We start from the raw sequence: 16825 nt of genomic DNA on the forward strand, positions 1-16825 counted from the left end.
TTGAATTTCTGCAAATTCCTGTACTTAATTAATGTCACAGCACCCTCAGTGGGGCGAAAGTTGGTTCAATTTGGTTAATTTGTTCTATTGAGAGAGAGTTGGGTTCTTCCCAGCTGGCTTATGGCCAGGGAAAGGTGGAAACTGGTGTTGGCGTTAAACTAGATTTACAATGTGAATATCGGAGTCTTTTCTTGCCTAGTTCAACATATGGGCCAGTCAAACAAGGGAAAGGACAAAAACAATCAGGATAATTTGTAAAGCATATCTGGAACTCCCGAGGACAACTCACTAAAACTTGTAATTTTGACTGAAGATGCAACTGTAGTGAACAAAACCCACCAACCTGTTCTCTTATTGGCCTCCTGCTGATCATGCTGCTCCTCTGTTGTTGCTTGTGTAACCACTATGGTGGCAGTGTCACTGGTCTCGTTAGCATCGTCAATCTCCAGTTCTACCTGCTCTTTTGGGATTTCATCGGCAGGATTACAACTTCCGCTGACATTTTGTGGAAATGTCTGGTCAGTCACGGCGTCCTGCTCCTTCCCAGCTTCTAAATCCGACTCCCCAACATTGGCACCGTCCCCAGACTTGACCTCTACTGCAAACAAAAGCACGGTTTGTTAACTCAAACTGAATGAACCCCGCTCGAGACACCCAAGGCCCAGGAACAGCCAGGGGTTTCTGGAGTGTGTTGGGAGTCTCATCTCCGGAGGGGAAAGGCTGGGCTCCAGAAATTGAGTCGTTTTCAACTCTCAAGAGTCTCGCCAGCAGAAACATGGGAAAGAGGGCATTGTGACCTTACTTGGAAGAGGATGTGGTTTCAGCCGGAGGGAGGGGGCACGAAAACGTGAAAAGAACGAAAGCTCGAAACATTATGAAATAGTTTCCAGGCAGCTTTCTCTGCCATTCTGAAAAGCTGACCCAACCTGCTGCCCAAAGATGTGAGAGCTGCTTATTTGGTTTAAAGGCACATTTAATAAGAAAGATATACATAAATAAATAAATAAATAATAAAAACGAGATGCTACATCACCAAGAACCGAACCTTACCTTTCTGCTCCTCCTTTGCTGCATGACCTGTTTGTAAGGGATTCAGCTGCAGAGTGGCTCTCGGTGATGCTGTTTCCATCTCCTCTGCCCAGTCTTTCACTGGGTGATACTCATCCAGGGAGAACGGACTGAGTGGCTTGCTTCCCGACTCCTTTGGTTGCATAGTCATACCCTGTGGAGGGATGTGAAGTTTGGGTGTTTCTCTGGGTTTCCTAGCTTGTTGTTCTTTAACACTGGGCTCTGGGCTTCTGCAGGGGGAGTGCACCACCTCAGCTCCCTTTGCCACATCCTCCATTACTCCCGCACCATCTTTCTTCTCCTCCTCCTCCTCCTCCTCAAGATCCTTGGTTTCCTTCAGTTCGTCCTCACTGTCCGATAGATCCTCTCCCACTATTTCCTCCTCTTCATCACTAGCGTCTTCCCATTCATCTTCATCATCTGCAGGAGGCTCACCCACATCGGCCTTCCCCTGGTTCTGATCTTGGACAGGTTTCTCTTTCAACTCCTTTTCCTGCAATAATCAAACAAACAGAGGGGTGAACGGGTCAGCTTCTCAGTGTTACACAACCTGACTACAACTGTAAACAGTCGCTCAAACCTCAGAGTCCCTACAGTGAGGAAGCAGGCCATTCGGCCTATATACTGGCACTCTGAACAGCATGCCACACAGACCCACCCCTCTACCCTATCCCAGTAACCCTGCAGTTACCAGACCGAACCTGCACATCTTTGGACTATGGAACACCCAGAGGAAACCCACAGAGACACAGGGGAGAATGTGCAAACTCCACACAGACAGTCGCTTGAGGATGGAATTGCACTGGCGCCATGAGGCAGTAGTGCTAATCACTGAGCCACCATGCTGCCCAAATACAAGAGATATGCTTAATCCAGCTTAGGGATTCTATGATTCTAGATTTTTTTTATTAATTCAGAGGAGATGTATGCCTTGCTGGCTACGGCACCATTTATTTGCCATCCCTAATTACCCAGAGAGGAACTAAAAGTCAACTTAGTCTGATTTGGAGGAACTGGTATTGGACTAGGGTGTGCAAAGTTAAAAATCACACAACACCAGGTTATAATCCAACACGTTTATTTGAAAGTGCTGCTCCTTCATCAGGTGGTTGCCTCAAAAGCAAGTGCTTCCAAATAAACCTGTCGGACTATAACCTGGTGTTGTGTGATTTTTTTAACTTCCTAACCTAATCTGGAGTTGTATATCGGCCAGACCAGTAAGGATGACCATTTCCTTAAGTGAAGGGTAGACGGATTTTTCCGACAACCGATTCACGTTCGTTATTAGACTCTTAATTTTAAACAGAACATTTTTTTTTATTGAATTCAAAATTTCACCATCTGCCACGTCAGGATTTGAACATTCCCCAGGTCTCTGGATGAGCAGTCCAGTGATAATACCACTAGGCCATCACCTGCCCTGTAGCTGCAAGCCCTTGGCCAAGTATTAAACTTGGGAAGTGAGTACAACTCGTACCTACATCCATATACATGTGGATTACGGTAGAGCAAACCCACTTTCTCCAGCCTTGCATTTTTAAATAGATTGAACCAACAAAATACTGGCTACAGTCTGAATGGTGAGCAAAGCCATTTACTGACATTGGGGCCACACAGACATCAATTGGTTGTAAGTCAATCTTCTGTTCCATTTTCAATTAGTATTGCTTCCCATCAGTAACACCTTAATGCCACAGCACTCAGTAACATGGGGGTCAATTTCCACAGCCACATGTATCACTCAGTTCCACCTCTGCAAGGGAGAGGCTGAATAGGCTGGGGCTATTTTCCCTAGAGGCCGAGGAGTGACCTTACAGAGATTTATAAAATCATGGAGGTAGGTGAGAGGGGAAAGATTTAAAAAGGACCAAATGGGGCAACTTTCTCACACAGAGGGTGGTGTGTGTACAGAATGAGCTGCCAGAGGAAGTGCTGGAGGCTGGTATAATTACAGCATTTAAAAGGCATCTGGATGGATATTGAATAGGAAAGGTTTAGAGGGATATGGGCCAACTGCTGATAAATGGGACTAGATTAATTTGGGATATCTGGTCAGCATGGACAGGTTGGATTGAAGGCTCTGTTTCCATGCTGTACATCTCTATGACGAGTAATTGTGCCCTCTCTGTTTGGGTAGCATCCTCATTGGCTGTCCATCAGTTTATGACATGATTTCACCACGGACTGGGCAAGGGGTCAGGCTCCAAGGTCTGCCCAGACTGTGGGCATTATCTGCAACACAGTTTTGCCAAATGAGCTAACGGGCCATTCCAAACGCCCTTTATTAAGACCACACCTGGAACACTGTTTTTAGTCTTGGTCTCCTTTACTTAAGCAGGGACATACTTGCCTTGGAAACAGTTTGGAGAAAATTCACTCGGCTGATTTTGAGGATGAGGGGTCTGTCTTGGTTCACTGGAGTTTAAAAGAATGAAAAGTGATCTTACCTGAACATTAAAGTTGAGGGGGTTTGGTGGGATAAGTGTTGAGAGGATGTGGGGTTAACTAGAGCTGGGGGCCACAGTTTTGAAATAAATGGTCTCCCATTGAAGACTGAGGGAAGGAGACATTCCTTCTCTCTAAGGTGTTGCTATTCTTTGAAACTCTCTTCCCTCAAAAGCATTGGAGATTGGGTGTTTGAATATATCCAAGGCTAAGTTTAGATACATTTTTGACCAACAAGAGAGTCAAGGGTCATGGCACAGATAGGGAAGTGGAATCTGAGGCCACAACAAACCAGCTAGGAGCTTACGGAATGGTAGAACAGGCTCGAGAGGCTGAATGGCCTCCCCCTGCTCCTAATCTTTATGTTTTTAATGTATCTTGCATGGGTCTGGGTGGGATGCTCCTTGGAGGGTCAGTGTGGACTTGATGGACCAAATGGCCTGCTTCCACACTGTACAGATTCTATGATTCTCATCAGCATCGCCATCATGCAACTGGGTCTCTGGATGAATGGTCCATGTGATAATCCAATGAATTCACTGGTCTGAGCTATGTCTGCAACCTCACCTTTGAAATTGGCCACATCCCGATGAACTCACTCTTGACGAACTCCTTTGACAGGGAGTCTAAACCTGGTTTCCCTGTCAGTCCCTGTGCACCTAGACCTCGTCCAGTCAGCTCGCTCCCTCTCGGTATTACCATTCCCTCCCCAGTCACTATATGTATCCACAATACAAAGCTTTGGGGGAAAAGGGTGAGAGAGTGGTTGGGGCAAAACCAGCAGCTTTTACAGCACAGATATTGGGCTGAATGGCCTTCTCCTATGCAAAAACCTTATGCAAATAAAGGATATCCCCCTATATAAGTATGCAGCCATTTCATAGATTCATCATAAGGCATACATTGAGTGCATTCGAGCCACATTGTATCCCATCACATCTTTATACAGTTGGAACCATCTGAATTTTCCACCACTAGCCCCACCTTTTGCTGTTCACTTATTTCCTTCTGCTCATGCTTGGTTTCACAGGTTTCCCATCGATTGTCGTGCATGCTACAGAGAAAGAACAGAATACATTTCAGCATCAAAACCTACAACTCCAATACACACAGGGAGCTGCTAAAGCAAGCATTCCCCGATTCCCACTCCAGGTAGTTTCTGTTTTATATCACTGGAACTCTTTTCACGGATCTGTTAAATATGATCCATGATTTAGCAATGTTCATACATTGAGTTATGCAGCAAAAGATTTTCAGAAATTTACCAGGACTTTATTGGAAATCTATGATTTAGCATAAACACCAGCTTCCACCTTTCCCTTCTGGACCTTTCAGTGTCCAGAAATCAATTTCCCACTGGGGAAGAACATCGTTCTTTTTTGTGATTTTTTTTAAAAAAAGATCAACTTGTTCAGTCATACCATGAGACATGTCCACCACAGGTAGAGGACTTGAATCAGGCCTCCTGGTTTAAAGACAGGGACACTACAACTGCCTCGTTATAGCCTTAAGAATCCACCTCTCTCCACGTTGTTCTGCTATAACATAGGTTAACTTGAATTTGATATAATGCCATTGTCGCGTTGGAACACTGTTTCTAAACTGCGCAATTTTTAAACGTATGTTGGCTGTAATGGGATTACATTGCCCATACTTTAGGTGTGATTTTTCTATAACATGGGGTTACCTGTTTAGATCTATTATTACACACCTCTGGAACAGGTAGCACTTGAACTGGTCCTTCCAGCTTGGAGATAGGGACACTATCACTCTGCCACAACAGTCCTAAGAGCACAGCTTTTTTTAAAAAAAAATAACCAGAGATGCTTTTTATGGTCCACTGATTCTGCTCCATCACAGATTCACCCAGGTTTCTGATTCACCCAACAATTTATATGCAAAACCCACTGGGGCAGTGCAAAAATAGGGGAAAAGTGGAGAGTGTGCATGTGACAGTGGCTCAATGGTTAGCTCTGCTGCCTCACAGCACCACAGACCCAGGTTCGATTCCAGCCTCGGGTGGCTGTCTACGCAGAGTTTGCACATTCTCTCCCGTGTCTGCGTGGGTTTCCTCCCACAGTCCAAACATGTGCAGGTTAGGGTGATTGGCCATGCTAAATTGCCCATTAGTGTTCAGGGATGTGTAGGTTATCTGCATTAGTTAGAGATAAACGGTGAGTAATAGGGTACAGGAATGGTTATGGGTGGGTTACTCTTCCGAGGGATGGTATGGACTTGTTGGGCCAAAGGACCTGCTCCCACATTGAAGGGATTTTATGAAAATGAAATTGCAAGGGGAAATTCCACCCAGTTCTTGTCGTTGTATATCCAGTACTGCTTAAAGACTGAACAGTTCTTTTTAAGCCCCGTCACCAAATCACTTGTGTTTTTTCCCACATCTATTAACCAGCAATAAGTCAGCCGTGCGCTCCAACTGATTTATGTACAAAGCCCTTTCAGGGCAAAGCAGACCATCAATGGGGAGGGAGATGGAAGAGGAGATAAAGAAGTCTTCTTTTTTCCCCTTTATGCCCTCTATACCCAGAAGTGTTCTCTCTCTCTCGCTCTCTCACACACACACACACACACAAACACACACACACACACACACACACACACACACACAAACACACAAACACACAAACAAACTCAGCAACCTTCCCACCACCAAAACCACCATGACATTTCTGCCCCCCCCCCCCACCAATATTTCCTTGTAACTACCTGTAGTAATCACCTGTGCGACCAATCAGATATTTACGAGTTCAGCCCGTTATGGGCAAAAATACGGGGGTGCTGGACTGGAGTGGACAAAGTTGCATGTCACCAGGTTATAGTCCAACAGGTTTATTTAAAATCACAAGCTTTCAAAGCACTGTTCCTTCCTCAGGTGAAGTCACCTGAGGAAGGAACTATAACCTGGTGTCATCAGACTTCTGACCTCAATACTGGCAATGCCAACCATCAGAAGTGAGGGGGGTTTGTTTTAAATGAAAACAGAGATAAAAAAAAAAGCGATAGAAAGAACTCAAATTCAAACTCCAATGAGCATGAGCTGATCTGAACCAACTCTGGAGTGGTTTCAGACTATCAACTCTCTGGAGTTGACACTAAAAAGGAACTTGCAGCTCTAACAGTGATAGCGGAGGATGTAGCTGGTGTGTGTATGGACAATTGTTGATTGAAAGGTTTCAGATTCCAGGGAAGACGAAAGTACTCCCCCCTCAGAGAGGCAAGCTGCCACTCAAGACCAGGAATTCTGACTAAATGTTTCCTCTTACATAGAATGTAGGTGGAGTAGGCCATTCAGCCCTTTGAGTCTGCTCCACCATTCAACGATTCAACATCCCCTCAGAGTCAAACAAAAACCCCAAAATACTGTAATGCAGAGCCTGATGGGATTAGATTGGACATCATCCTGTGGTGTTGTTGCTGCTTTCGGAGCTGAATATGCCATGAATTAAGATCCAGGATGACAGTGAGCAACAGCCACGTGGAGCTGTGTATACAAGTTCCTCAGTAACAGCAAGCGAGTTTGTCTGTTAGGTTTAAACCTGTCTGAAATTTCCAAGTAAATAGAGCCTACACTATTTACCAATCTGGTGAGAGACTGGGAACTGTCTTGAGGAGCGCAACTCTCTAGGGGATGAAAGATTACATACAAGATGATCAGAGGATTAGATAGGGTAGACAGTGAAAGTCTTTTTCCTAGGATGATGACATCAGCTTGTATGAGGAGGCATAACTACAAATTGAGGGGTAAGAGATTTAAGACAGATGTCAGAGGCAGGTTCTTCACACAGAGAGTGGCAAGGGTGTGGAATGCATGACCTGCTAATGTGGTCAACTCAGCCACATTAGGGAGATTTAAACAATCCTTAGATAAGCACGTGGATGATTTTGGGACAGTGTTGGGGGACGAGCTGAGAATAGTCCACAGATCGGCACAACAATCGAAGGCCGAAGGGCCTGTTCTGCGCTATGTTGTTCTAGGTTCTACAGCGTAATGGTATTACCTATTATTACAGCTGCCCAGGTAGTGTTCTGGGGACCTGGGTTCGATCCCTAACATGGTGTAATTTGAATTCAGATAAGAAATCTGGAATTAAATGTATAATGATGGTCAGAAAATCATTTTAAAATTGTTGGGGGAATGCCCCATCTGGTTCACTAATGTCCTTTGGGGAAGGAACTGCCCAGTCAGACCTACGTGCGACTCCAGACCCACAGCAATTGGGTTGACTCTTAACTGCCCTCTGGGCAATAAATCCCGGCCTAGCCAGTGATGCTGACACCCCGTGAACAAATACAATAAAAAGACACTTCTCAATGGTGGGGTTCTGTATCATGTGGGCCCTTAGTGCATTGTCCATACCCCTCCTTCATAAATGGAGAGGCCATTAGATGGTTGGCTGCTTTACACTAGCTTCCCAGTCTTCCTTGAAAAACGTAGATCAGTACAGCACAGGAACAGGCCGTTAGGTCCACCATGTCTGTGCTGACCATGATGCCATTTTAAAATAATCCCATCTGCCTGCACATGATCTGTATTCCTCGCCTGTTCATGTGTCGGTCTAAATGCCTCTTAAACGTTGCTCTTGTATCTGCTTATACCACTTCCCATAGCAGCACATTCCAGGCACCTACCACCTTCTAGATAAAAATATGCCTTGCAGTTCTCCTTTAAAAACGTTCCCTTCGCACATTAAACCTACGCTCCCTAATATTTGACATTTTCACCCTGGGAAAGAGTCTGGTTCTCCAACCCATCCACACCCCTCGTCATTTTAAAAGCCAAATAAATTCTGACCATCCCACTCTCACGGCAACGAGCAATAGCAAGGGTCTTTTTCCTAGTTTGAGGGGTGGGCGAAGGAGTTCAAAACCAGAGGGCATAAAAGGTGAGGGGAGAAAGATTTAAAAGGGACCCAGGGGGCAACCTTTTCACACAGACGGTGACTCGTGTGTGGACTGAACTGCCAAAGGAAGTGATAGATGCAGGTACAGTTACAACATTTAAAAGACATTTGGATAGATACACAAATAGGAAATGTTTAGAGGGATACATGTCAAATGCCGGCAGCTGGGACTAGTTTTGTTTGGGAAATTTGGTCGGCATAGATTGGTTGAACCAAAGGATCTGTTTCTGTGCTGTATGACTCTACAAACCATGTGAAGGCGAAACTGAATTGTGGAATATAATCACGGTTTACCGCAGTCAGACCACTGGCAGGCTCTGTTGCTCTGGTGGAACTAGTTTAGTAATCCACGTTCACAAAAATCAGGGAACTCCATAAATGCAGCCCCCCAACCCAAGATCCTATGTGGAACAGAATCCCAAGTAGTCCAGAGGGGCCAAATAGCCTGGTTCTACGCTGTAAACTGCACTTGTGCTCTTTTCAACAGTTTTCGTAGAGCCTCCCCACTCCCAATCCAGGGGAAGTGTGGTCACCTTTCAATGGAAACGATTCTGAATAAGGGTCTCTAGACCCGAAAAGTTAACTCTGTTTTCTCTCTCCACAGATGCTACTAGACCTGCTGACTCTCTCCAACAATTTCCGTTTTTGTTTCACCTTCTCATGGAGATCAGTTCAATTGGGTCCAGCCGCAGTTAGGAGACGACCTCCTGGTTTGGGAAACGTAGAAAGGCTGAATGTCCCATTAGCCAAGAACTCAAATACTCCTCCTACCTGTAAATTTTATTTTCCTGCTTCGGTCTCCCCCTCTTCGGATCCTTACTTCTGGATGCAGGGATGAAGTCTGAAATGGTTGGCGGCTTTGGAGGACGGCGGTCATCTGGAACAGGAAGAGGGTGTTATGAGCTAGAGACCTTTCCTAATTTTGTTAACAAAATGTCAAAACCAAAACGCAAACCCTTCCTACACTTCCCCCCCACCCCACCCTCCCCTCCAAAGCTAAACATCCTCCCCAAACCCCTGCCCCCAAACCACACACACACACAAACAATCCCCAAAACCAACATCTCCCAATACTAATCTCAACCCTAGCCACCCCCACAATCTCAACTTTTCACTTTGTTTCTCAATTTGCCAGCAATGGGGTTTAATCGCTCTGTGACAGCACAGTGCACTTGGGAATTTCCAAACAGCATACTCAGTGCGGCCCTGCTTATCGCTAATCATAGATTTGTTTTCCATAGAATCCCTAGCGTGGAAGCAGACCATTAGCCCATCGAGTCCACACTGAGGTGTCAGCCTAGATTTTATGCTCATCGTTGAACCCACTGCCTTCTCATCCGAGGGGAGAGTGTACCCACTGTGCCAGGGCTAATTTAAAAAACAATTCGGGAGATGTCACAATTCACAAGCACAAACCAAACACGTGCAGGAGAGCAATGCAGCAAACCTGTATGCTTGGCACTCAGATTTAATCTCTTAAAGTTCCTCAATCCTATAGTCGGAAAGACAGCCAAAAGGAACAGGAATAGGGAGAGAGAGAAAAAAAAAAGAACATGAACACATATACTTAAAAGACAAAAGTGTGGAAGTCAATCCTGGACCAGTCGAGGTGGTCTACCTGTCCAACATATACGCATAAACCAAAATTTCAGACTTGCATTGCTATAGCATCTTGCACAACATCAGTGTTCCCTAAACCAGTTCAATGTAAACTATTACCTAATTCTTTTTTTCTACTATTCTTTAAAAAAAAGCATTACTTCATAAAGTCCCATTTCTTCTCATTCTTTGTACCCGAAGTCTATGTAGTTAAGGACCTAAGATGGCACAGTGTGGGGCAACATTAAACACTTTTCACTACACTCCTGTACTTGAGTATCCATGACAATAAAATCTAAAATCCATGCAAATGTAACAGCATTTTCATTTCAAAATTCAGTCTAACTCTGTTTTAAAGGAATCACATTCTTTCCCCAATGAAGCAGTTAAGGCAGGACACGGAGGAAGATTCTGCACTTCCCTCTTTGAAACACTGGATATGGAATCTACCACATCCATTTATCCAACAGGCTGGACAGGTCCTGAGTTTTAAGTATCTTGTCTGATCAGTGGCACTCCAGACAGTACTACGTGTGAAGCACTAGCCAGGGTTAGCGTCGTGCATATTTGCCTGTGTGGTATAAATGCAGTTTCTAGAGTTGCTGTTGAGGTGTACAAACTACAGACCAAAGGTTCCAGTAGCCAACTACTGGGTTTTAGAGATGATTCAGTGATCTTCATTCTGCAGACTGCAATGTCGCACTGTCAGCTACAAGCACCCAGTGTAAAAACTCCCTTTCCATCTCAGAGAGAGAGAGTCAGCACTCTTGCAAAATCAGAGGAATAGGTTTCAACTAACTTCTTAAAAACTCAGCCGACTGCTTTGTATGGTGTCTTTGATGGTCTATTCACTGGATTTGAACCCAAGACGGACTGCTGATAAAGTTATCCATGCCTGTGCTGGGGAACAGGCACTATTTGCAATTCCTGGGGAAAGAACCCTAATTTGGCTCCTCACTTTTAAAACATTTTTCTATCAGACTTAGCCATCACTGACAAAGCCAGCTTTTGTCACCAGTCCTCGTTTGTTCAACTGCTAGTATCACTTCAGTGGGTAATTACGCATTTACCACATTGCTGTGGGTCTGCAGTCACATGTAGGCCAGACCGGGTAAAGATTGCAGATTTCCTTCCCTGAAGCTCATTAATGATCCAAATTGGTTTTCACAACAATTAGTGCCAATTGGTACCATCACTATGACTGACTACTCCAACTTCCAATTTCAGTTTCCATTTAAATTCATAATAAAATTCGAATTCTACGAGAGGTTACAGTGGGATTTGAACACGTCCCCCAGAGCATTACTCTGACGCTCTGGATTAATAACTCAGACACATTACCACACACTATTGTCCCCTTGAAATGGGTATAGAAACCTGGCACAGAGGGAACAAACCACACCGGCAAAGACCAGACAGGAAGACACCAAGAGACAATCAAACTGGTGCAGTGCCAGGAACGATCTCCAGCAAACATTTTCTGTGTAAACTCCAAACAATAGAGGAGCAACTTCACGATCAGAAGCAGAGAACCTACAGCAACAGGAGTGGGTGATTGAAACCATCATCCTCGTGCTAGCTCTTTGAGTAATGCAGAAGCATCTAAGGAGGCACTAGACAAACCTAATTTTCTAATCAACCAGTTCAGGGATATTATCACCTCTGGAGCAGGTGGAACTTGAATCCAGACCTCCTGGTAAACCCATTGAGATGGGGGAAGAAACGGTGACGATGAAAGATTCAGATGATAAAAGTTGGGAGGTGGTTTAAGTGGAGCACCAACAAGGACTGCTGGGCCGAATGGCCTGTTACTGTGCTGTACATTCTACGCACATGAAATCAGTTGAACGATTGTGACTCTAACCCTTCCATCTTTCATGTTGAGGTACATGCCAACGGGACAGGGACATTCATGGATGGTAATGTTCAGAAGTTCTCCTCCTTATGCAATAGAAGGGCCCCCAGCAGGGTAACCTACCTCGCTTACTGTAGCCTTCAGCACACCCGGTGGGAACTGTGTTATCTTTGAACCTGAAAGTGGGGCAAAGGAAGAAGGAAAAGAAAAGATAACATTGATGAATAGGTTGAGACTCGACTCTCATCTCTACTGGAGCTGAGCCAAATGGTTCAAGCAGATCAAATCAAACATAACCCACTGGTGATGTTTAACATCTGTCAGAAGCCATCTAAATAAGGCATAAATAGTTAATTTGAACTGTGCTTAGGAGCTGAGGCAGAAAGGATGAAACAAGAATAGATTTTTTACTGGAGCATGGTTGACCAGATTGCATTCAAGATGACAAAAGGTCTTTAAAGGATCATCGTACCTTCCTACAACCACTCCCAGTTGTAGTATTATGTACCATCTACAAGATGCACTGCAAAAATTCACCAAAGATTCTTAGAGAGCATCTTCCAAACCCACAACCACTTCCATCTCAAAGGACAAGGGCAGTAGATACACGGGAACACCACCCCTCCACTCCACTCACCATCCCGACTTGGAAATATATTGCCATTCCTTCAGTGTCGCTGGGTCAAAACCCTGGAATTCCCTCCCTAAGGGCATTGTGGGTCAACCCACAGCAGGGGGACTGCAGCGGGTTCAAGAAGGCAGCTCACCCCCACCGTCTCAAGGGGCAACTAGGGACGGGTAATAAATGCTGGCAACATCCCATACTGGAAGAATTATTTGAAGGACACAGACAGGACCAGATCATTGAGCCCAACAGTTGTTAACATAATCTTCCAGTCTCTTCCCTTGCTTGTTTATCTAGCCTCTCCTTAAAGGCAAGGATAATTAAAAAAACAACAACAGCTCAGATAGTAGGAGAAAGGTGAGGACTGCAGATGCTGGAGACCAGAGTTCAAAAATGTGGTGCTGGAAAAACACAGCAGGCCAGGCAGCATCCGAGGAGCAGGAGAACCAACGTTTCGGGCATAAGCCCTTCTTCAGGAACAGGGATTCCTGAAGAAGGGCTTATGCCCGAAACGTCGATTCTCCTGGTCCTCGGATGCTGCCTGGCCTGCTGTGTTTTTCCAGCACCACATTTTCAACACAGCTCAGATAGTAGCAGTGATATGTAACTGGGTTATTAATGAGAAGATCTCAGTTTTGTTCTGTGTCAGCCTTAAAACTGATTTTAGAATCCACAGTTCAGAAAACACTGAATGGGAACATTTCCAAAAATATTCTAAAAAAAAAAGAGGTAATTTCCAAAATTAAAACCGATCATATTTGCAACCATTAGCCAAAATAAAGTCACAATTACCACACTACAAAGCGAGGGACTTGAAAAACAAATGACCAGATATACACACACACACACACACACAATACAGCATTCTGACAAGAGGGATTATAACAACAGCTGATACTCAATGTGTGAACAAATTGTCTCGAGAATATGAGTGGTGTGAAAATGAATGCTGGGGTTCTAATTAGAAAAGCGAGGGGGGTGAAAAACAGCTTGGCAGTGCCCGACTTTCTCGATAAACACGTACATGGATTCGGTCTTCTCTGCATCCCACTCACGTCTCCACTGTCCCATGGCATTCCGATGACGCTCAAGCCTTTCCTGGTCAATCTGCTCCCGCTCCTTCTTCCAGCGCACATACTCCGCCCTCTCACGACCGGTCATCGACATCGTCATGTCGACAGAACCCTTGGAGCCTGACCGCCTGCCCTGGGGGGGGGGGGGGGGGGGGGGGGAGATCATACATCAGCTGGACTGGTTTTGCCTTTATTCTTTCAATGAGATATGGGTGCCACCGATATCTGTTCCCCACTGGTACCTGTTGCCCACCGGTATCTGTTCCCAACTGGTTGCCCATCTTTTCCCCACTGGGATCTGTTCCCCATCTTTTCCCCACTGGGATCTGTTCCCCACTGGTACCTGTTGCCCACCAGTATCTGTTCCCAACTGGTTGCCCATCTGTTCCCCACCGGTACCTGTTGCCCACCGGTACCTGTTGCCCATCTGTTCCCCACCGGTACCTGTTGCCCATCTGTAATTGTCCCTTGAACCGAATGGCCTGCTTGGCCATTTCAGAGGGCAATTAATGTCAGCCACATTGCTGTGGCTCCAGAACCCCATGAGGGCCAGAGCAGCTAATGCACGGTAGATTTCCCTCCCTGAAAAGGACATTAGTGAACCAGATGGACTTTCCAACAAACCTTTGACAGCACCTTCCAAACCCACAAGGCACCTCCATCTAGAAGGACATGGGCAGCAGATACATGGGAACACCATCCCCTGGGGGTTCTCCTCCGAGCCACTCACCATCCCGCCTGGAAACATATTGCTGATCCTTCGGCATTGAGACCATAGAAATAGGGACAGGCGTAGGCCATTCCGCCCCTTGAGCCTGCTCCACCATTCAACAGGATCAAGGGTGAGCCAAAATTCCTCACATCCATTTACCTGCCCTTTCCCTGTAACCCTTGATTCCCCGACTGATCGAGAATCTCTCGATCTCAGCCTTAAATATACACAAGAACTCTGCACCCACAGCTCTCTGGGGCAAGGAGTTCCAAAGACTCTCAAACCCTCCTCCTCAATCTCAGTCTGAAATTGGTGACCCTTTACCCGGAGACTATGCCCCTTGGACCCACACACTTCCAAGAGGGAAGCATCCTTTCAGCATTTACCCGGTCTAGCCCTTTAAAAATCCGATATATTTCACCAGAGTAAAGTCCTGGAATTCCCTCCCTAATAGCACTGCAGCTATCCCTAAATCTTAGTCAAAATCATAGAATTCCAACTGTTAAAAGTATTGTGGCTTTGCCAGCACATGGACTACAGCAGTTCACTACCACTTTTACCAGAACAGCTGGTCGAGAGATAAAGTCTGACCCAGCCAGTGACGCCCACAGCCCATTAACGAGTAAGAAGTTTTCCTTTGAAAACGGACAACGCTTGTCAGGTCACCATTGCTGAGAACAGTCTTACATTCCAGCTTTTTACCAGTTGGATTGACATTCGATTAGCTGCTGTGGTGGGATTTGAAACCATGACCCCCCCCAAAACCTGAGCCGGACCTCTGACTGGCTAATGCAGTGACATGCAGCACCAAGGCACATTCTCCCCAGAGAGAACCACAATAGTGGAGGGGGGAGCGGGGAAGCAGAGATCACTGACTGCACGGTTAGATCACAGGTTCTCAGAAGGAAGGGGACAGTTATACAGCACGGAAACAGACCCTTCGGTCCAACCAGTCCATGCTGACCAAATTTCCCAAAGTAACCTAGTCCCACTTGCCTGCATTTGGCCCATATCTCTGTATACCCTTTGTATTCATGTACCTGTCCAAAGGTCTTTTAAATGTTGTAACTGTGCCTGCATCTATCACTTCCTCTGGCAGTTCATTCCACACATGAACCACCTTCTGTATGAAAACATAGCCCCTTAAATTTAAACAGGGGCTTTTCTCCTCTTCCCTTAAAAATATGCCCCCTTGGTTTGAAATCACACACCCTAGGGAAAAGACCTTCACTATTCCCCTCATGATTTTATAAACTTCTATAAAAGGTCATCCCTCAACCTCCTGTGCTCCAGGGAAACAAAGTCCCAGTCTACGTAGCTTCTCCCTTTAACTTGAGCCCTCTATTCCCAGTAACATCCTGGTAAATCTTTTCTGAACACTCTACAGTTTAATGATATCTTTCCTGTAGGAGGGTGACCAGAACTGTACACCGTACTCCAAAACTCACTGTTTCACTTCCCCATCAGGACGTGTAGCCCTCATTGAGACCAGCAGCAGGAATAGGCCATTCGGCCCTTCAAGTCTGCTCCGCCATTCAGTACGGCCATTGCTAATCCTCTATCTCAATACCACATTCCAGTTTTTTCCCAGTTTCCCTTGCTGCCTTTAATGTCACTGTAATCAGGGACATATTTGCTGGCTGCTTCTGCTTGAGTGACAAGATGAAGGAGTCTCGCGGAGAGTTTCCCGGCGCTGCCTATACTGGCCTACCTGCCATTCCTTGTCCCCGCGATCCGATCCGATCTTCACCTTGTCAAAGTCAGGACCCCCCCAATTCCGGACATGCCGACGGCTGCCATCTTTACGGTCACAGTCAGGGAGGGATCCCAAACGCCGCGGGTCATCCAGAAAGTTCCGCACCGGGTTTTTCTCACCAGATCCGTCCTTGAAAGATGAACCAGGGTCCCTCTTTTAGTTTAAAACGCCATAATGTTATAAAACCCTCACCTTATCCAGTATCGGTAGAAGAAAACTTAATTTGCCGACCACAACTCAGTGGCAGTGGATCAGTTCTAATGGTGCATAGCAAAATCTGGATTGATATTCCCAGGGAAGGGACTGAAAAAGGGGAAGGGGAAACAAATTCAAAAACTTTGAATCGATGCATTGCAGCAAATCCCCAAAGGGTCCTAAGACAGCACCTTCCAAACCCATCTCTCGACCATCCAAAGGATAATGGATACATGGGAACACCACCTGCAAGCTCCACTCTGAGTGACTTGCTATCCTAACTTGGCAATGTATCGCTGTTCATTGTGCAGTTAAAACGGCACCTGTCCTTAGATACCTTGAGGACACCAAAGGTGAGCTACGTGGTCAAGTTTAGACTGGACTGGTTAAAGGAAAGACAAAATATCCATTCCTTAAGGTTAGTCATGGACTGCTTTCATTGTGTTGGCCTCCATCCCCAAACTTATTCAGGTCAAAACCTAGTCTGATTCTTCAGTTTAGTTCAGCACTCCCAGAGTACATGCATATGAACACACTGAGACCCAACCCTGCCAACCAGCAGAGGGTGGGAGGAAGTG

At 45.6% G+C, this 16825-nt stretch overlaps 1 protein-coding gene across 4 annotated transcripts in view; it reads right to left on the bottom strand.

Moving 5' to 3' along the window:
- Positions 1–16825, bottom strand: part of ccdc9 (coiled-coil domain containing 9) — a 46408-nt gene that overhangs the window by 5866 nt on the left and 23717 nt on the right. For 2 of the 4 annotated variants that reach the window (XM_072549532.1, XM_072549531.1), the window contains exons 7-14: positions 16008–16181; positions 13536–13717; positions 12010–12062; positions 9880–9924; positions 9204–9309; positions 4498–4567; positions 1051–1561; positions 344–598 (exon numbers count right to left, since the gene is read on the bottom strand). In XM_072549532.1, coding sequence (XP_072405633.1) covers positions 344–598; positions 1051–1561; positions 4498–4567; positions 9204–9309; positions 9880–9924; positions 12010–12062; positions 13536–13717; positions 16008–16181 — 1396 coding nt within the window. The remainder of the gene's footprint in view (positions 1–343; positions 599–1050; positions 1562–4497; positions 4568–9203; positions 9310–9879; positions 9925–12009; positions 12063–13535; positions 13718–16007; positions 16182–16825) is intronic. The other 2 variants (XM_072549533.1, XM_072549534.1) reach the window with 2 other exon arrangements.

This window comes from Chiloscyllium punctatum, chromosome 29, assembly GCF_047496795.1.
Source record: "Chiloscyllium punctatum isolate Juve2018m chromosome 29, sChiPun1.3, whole genome shotgun sequence".
In the NCBI taxonomy this organism is placed as follows: domain Eukaryota; kingdom Metazoa; phylum Chordata; class Chondrichthyes; order Orectolobiformes; family Hemiscylliidae; genus Chiloscyllium; species Chiloscyllium punctatum.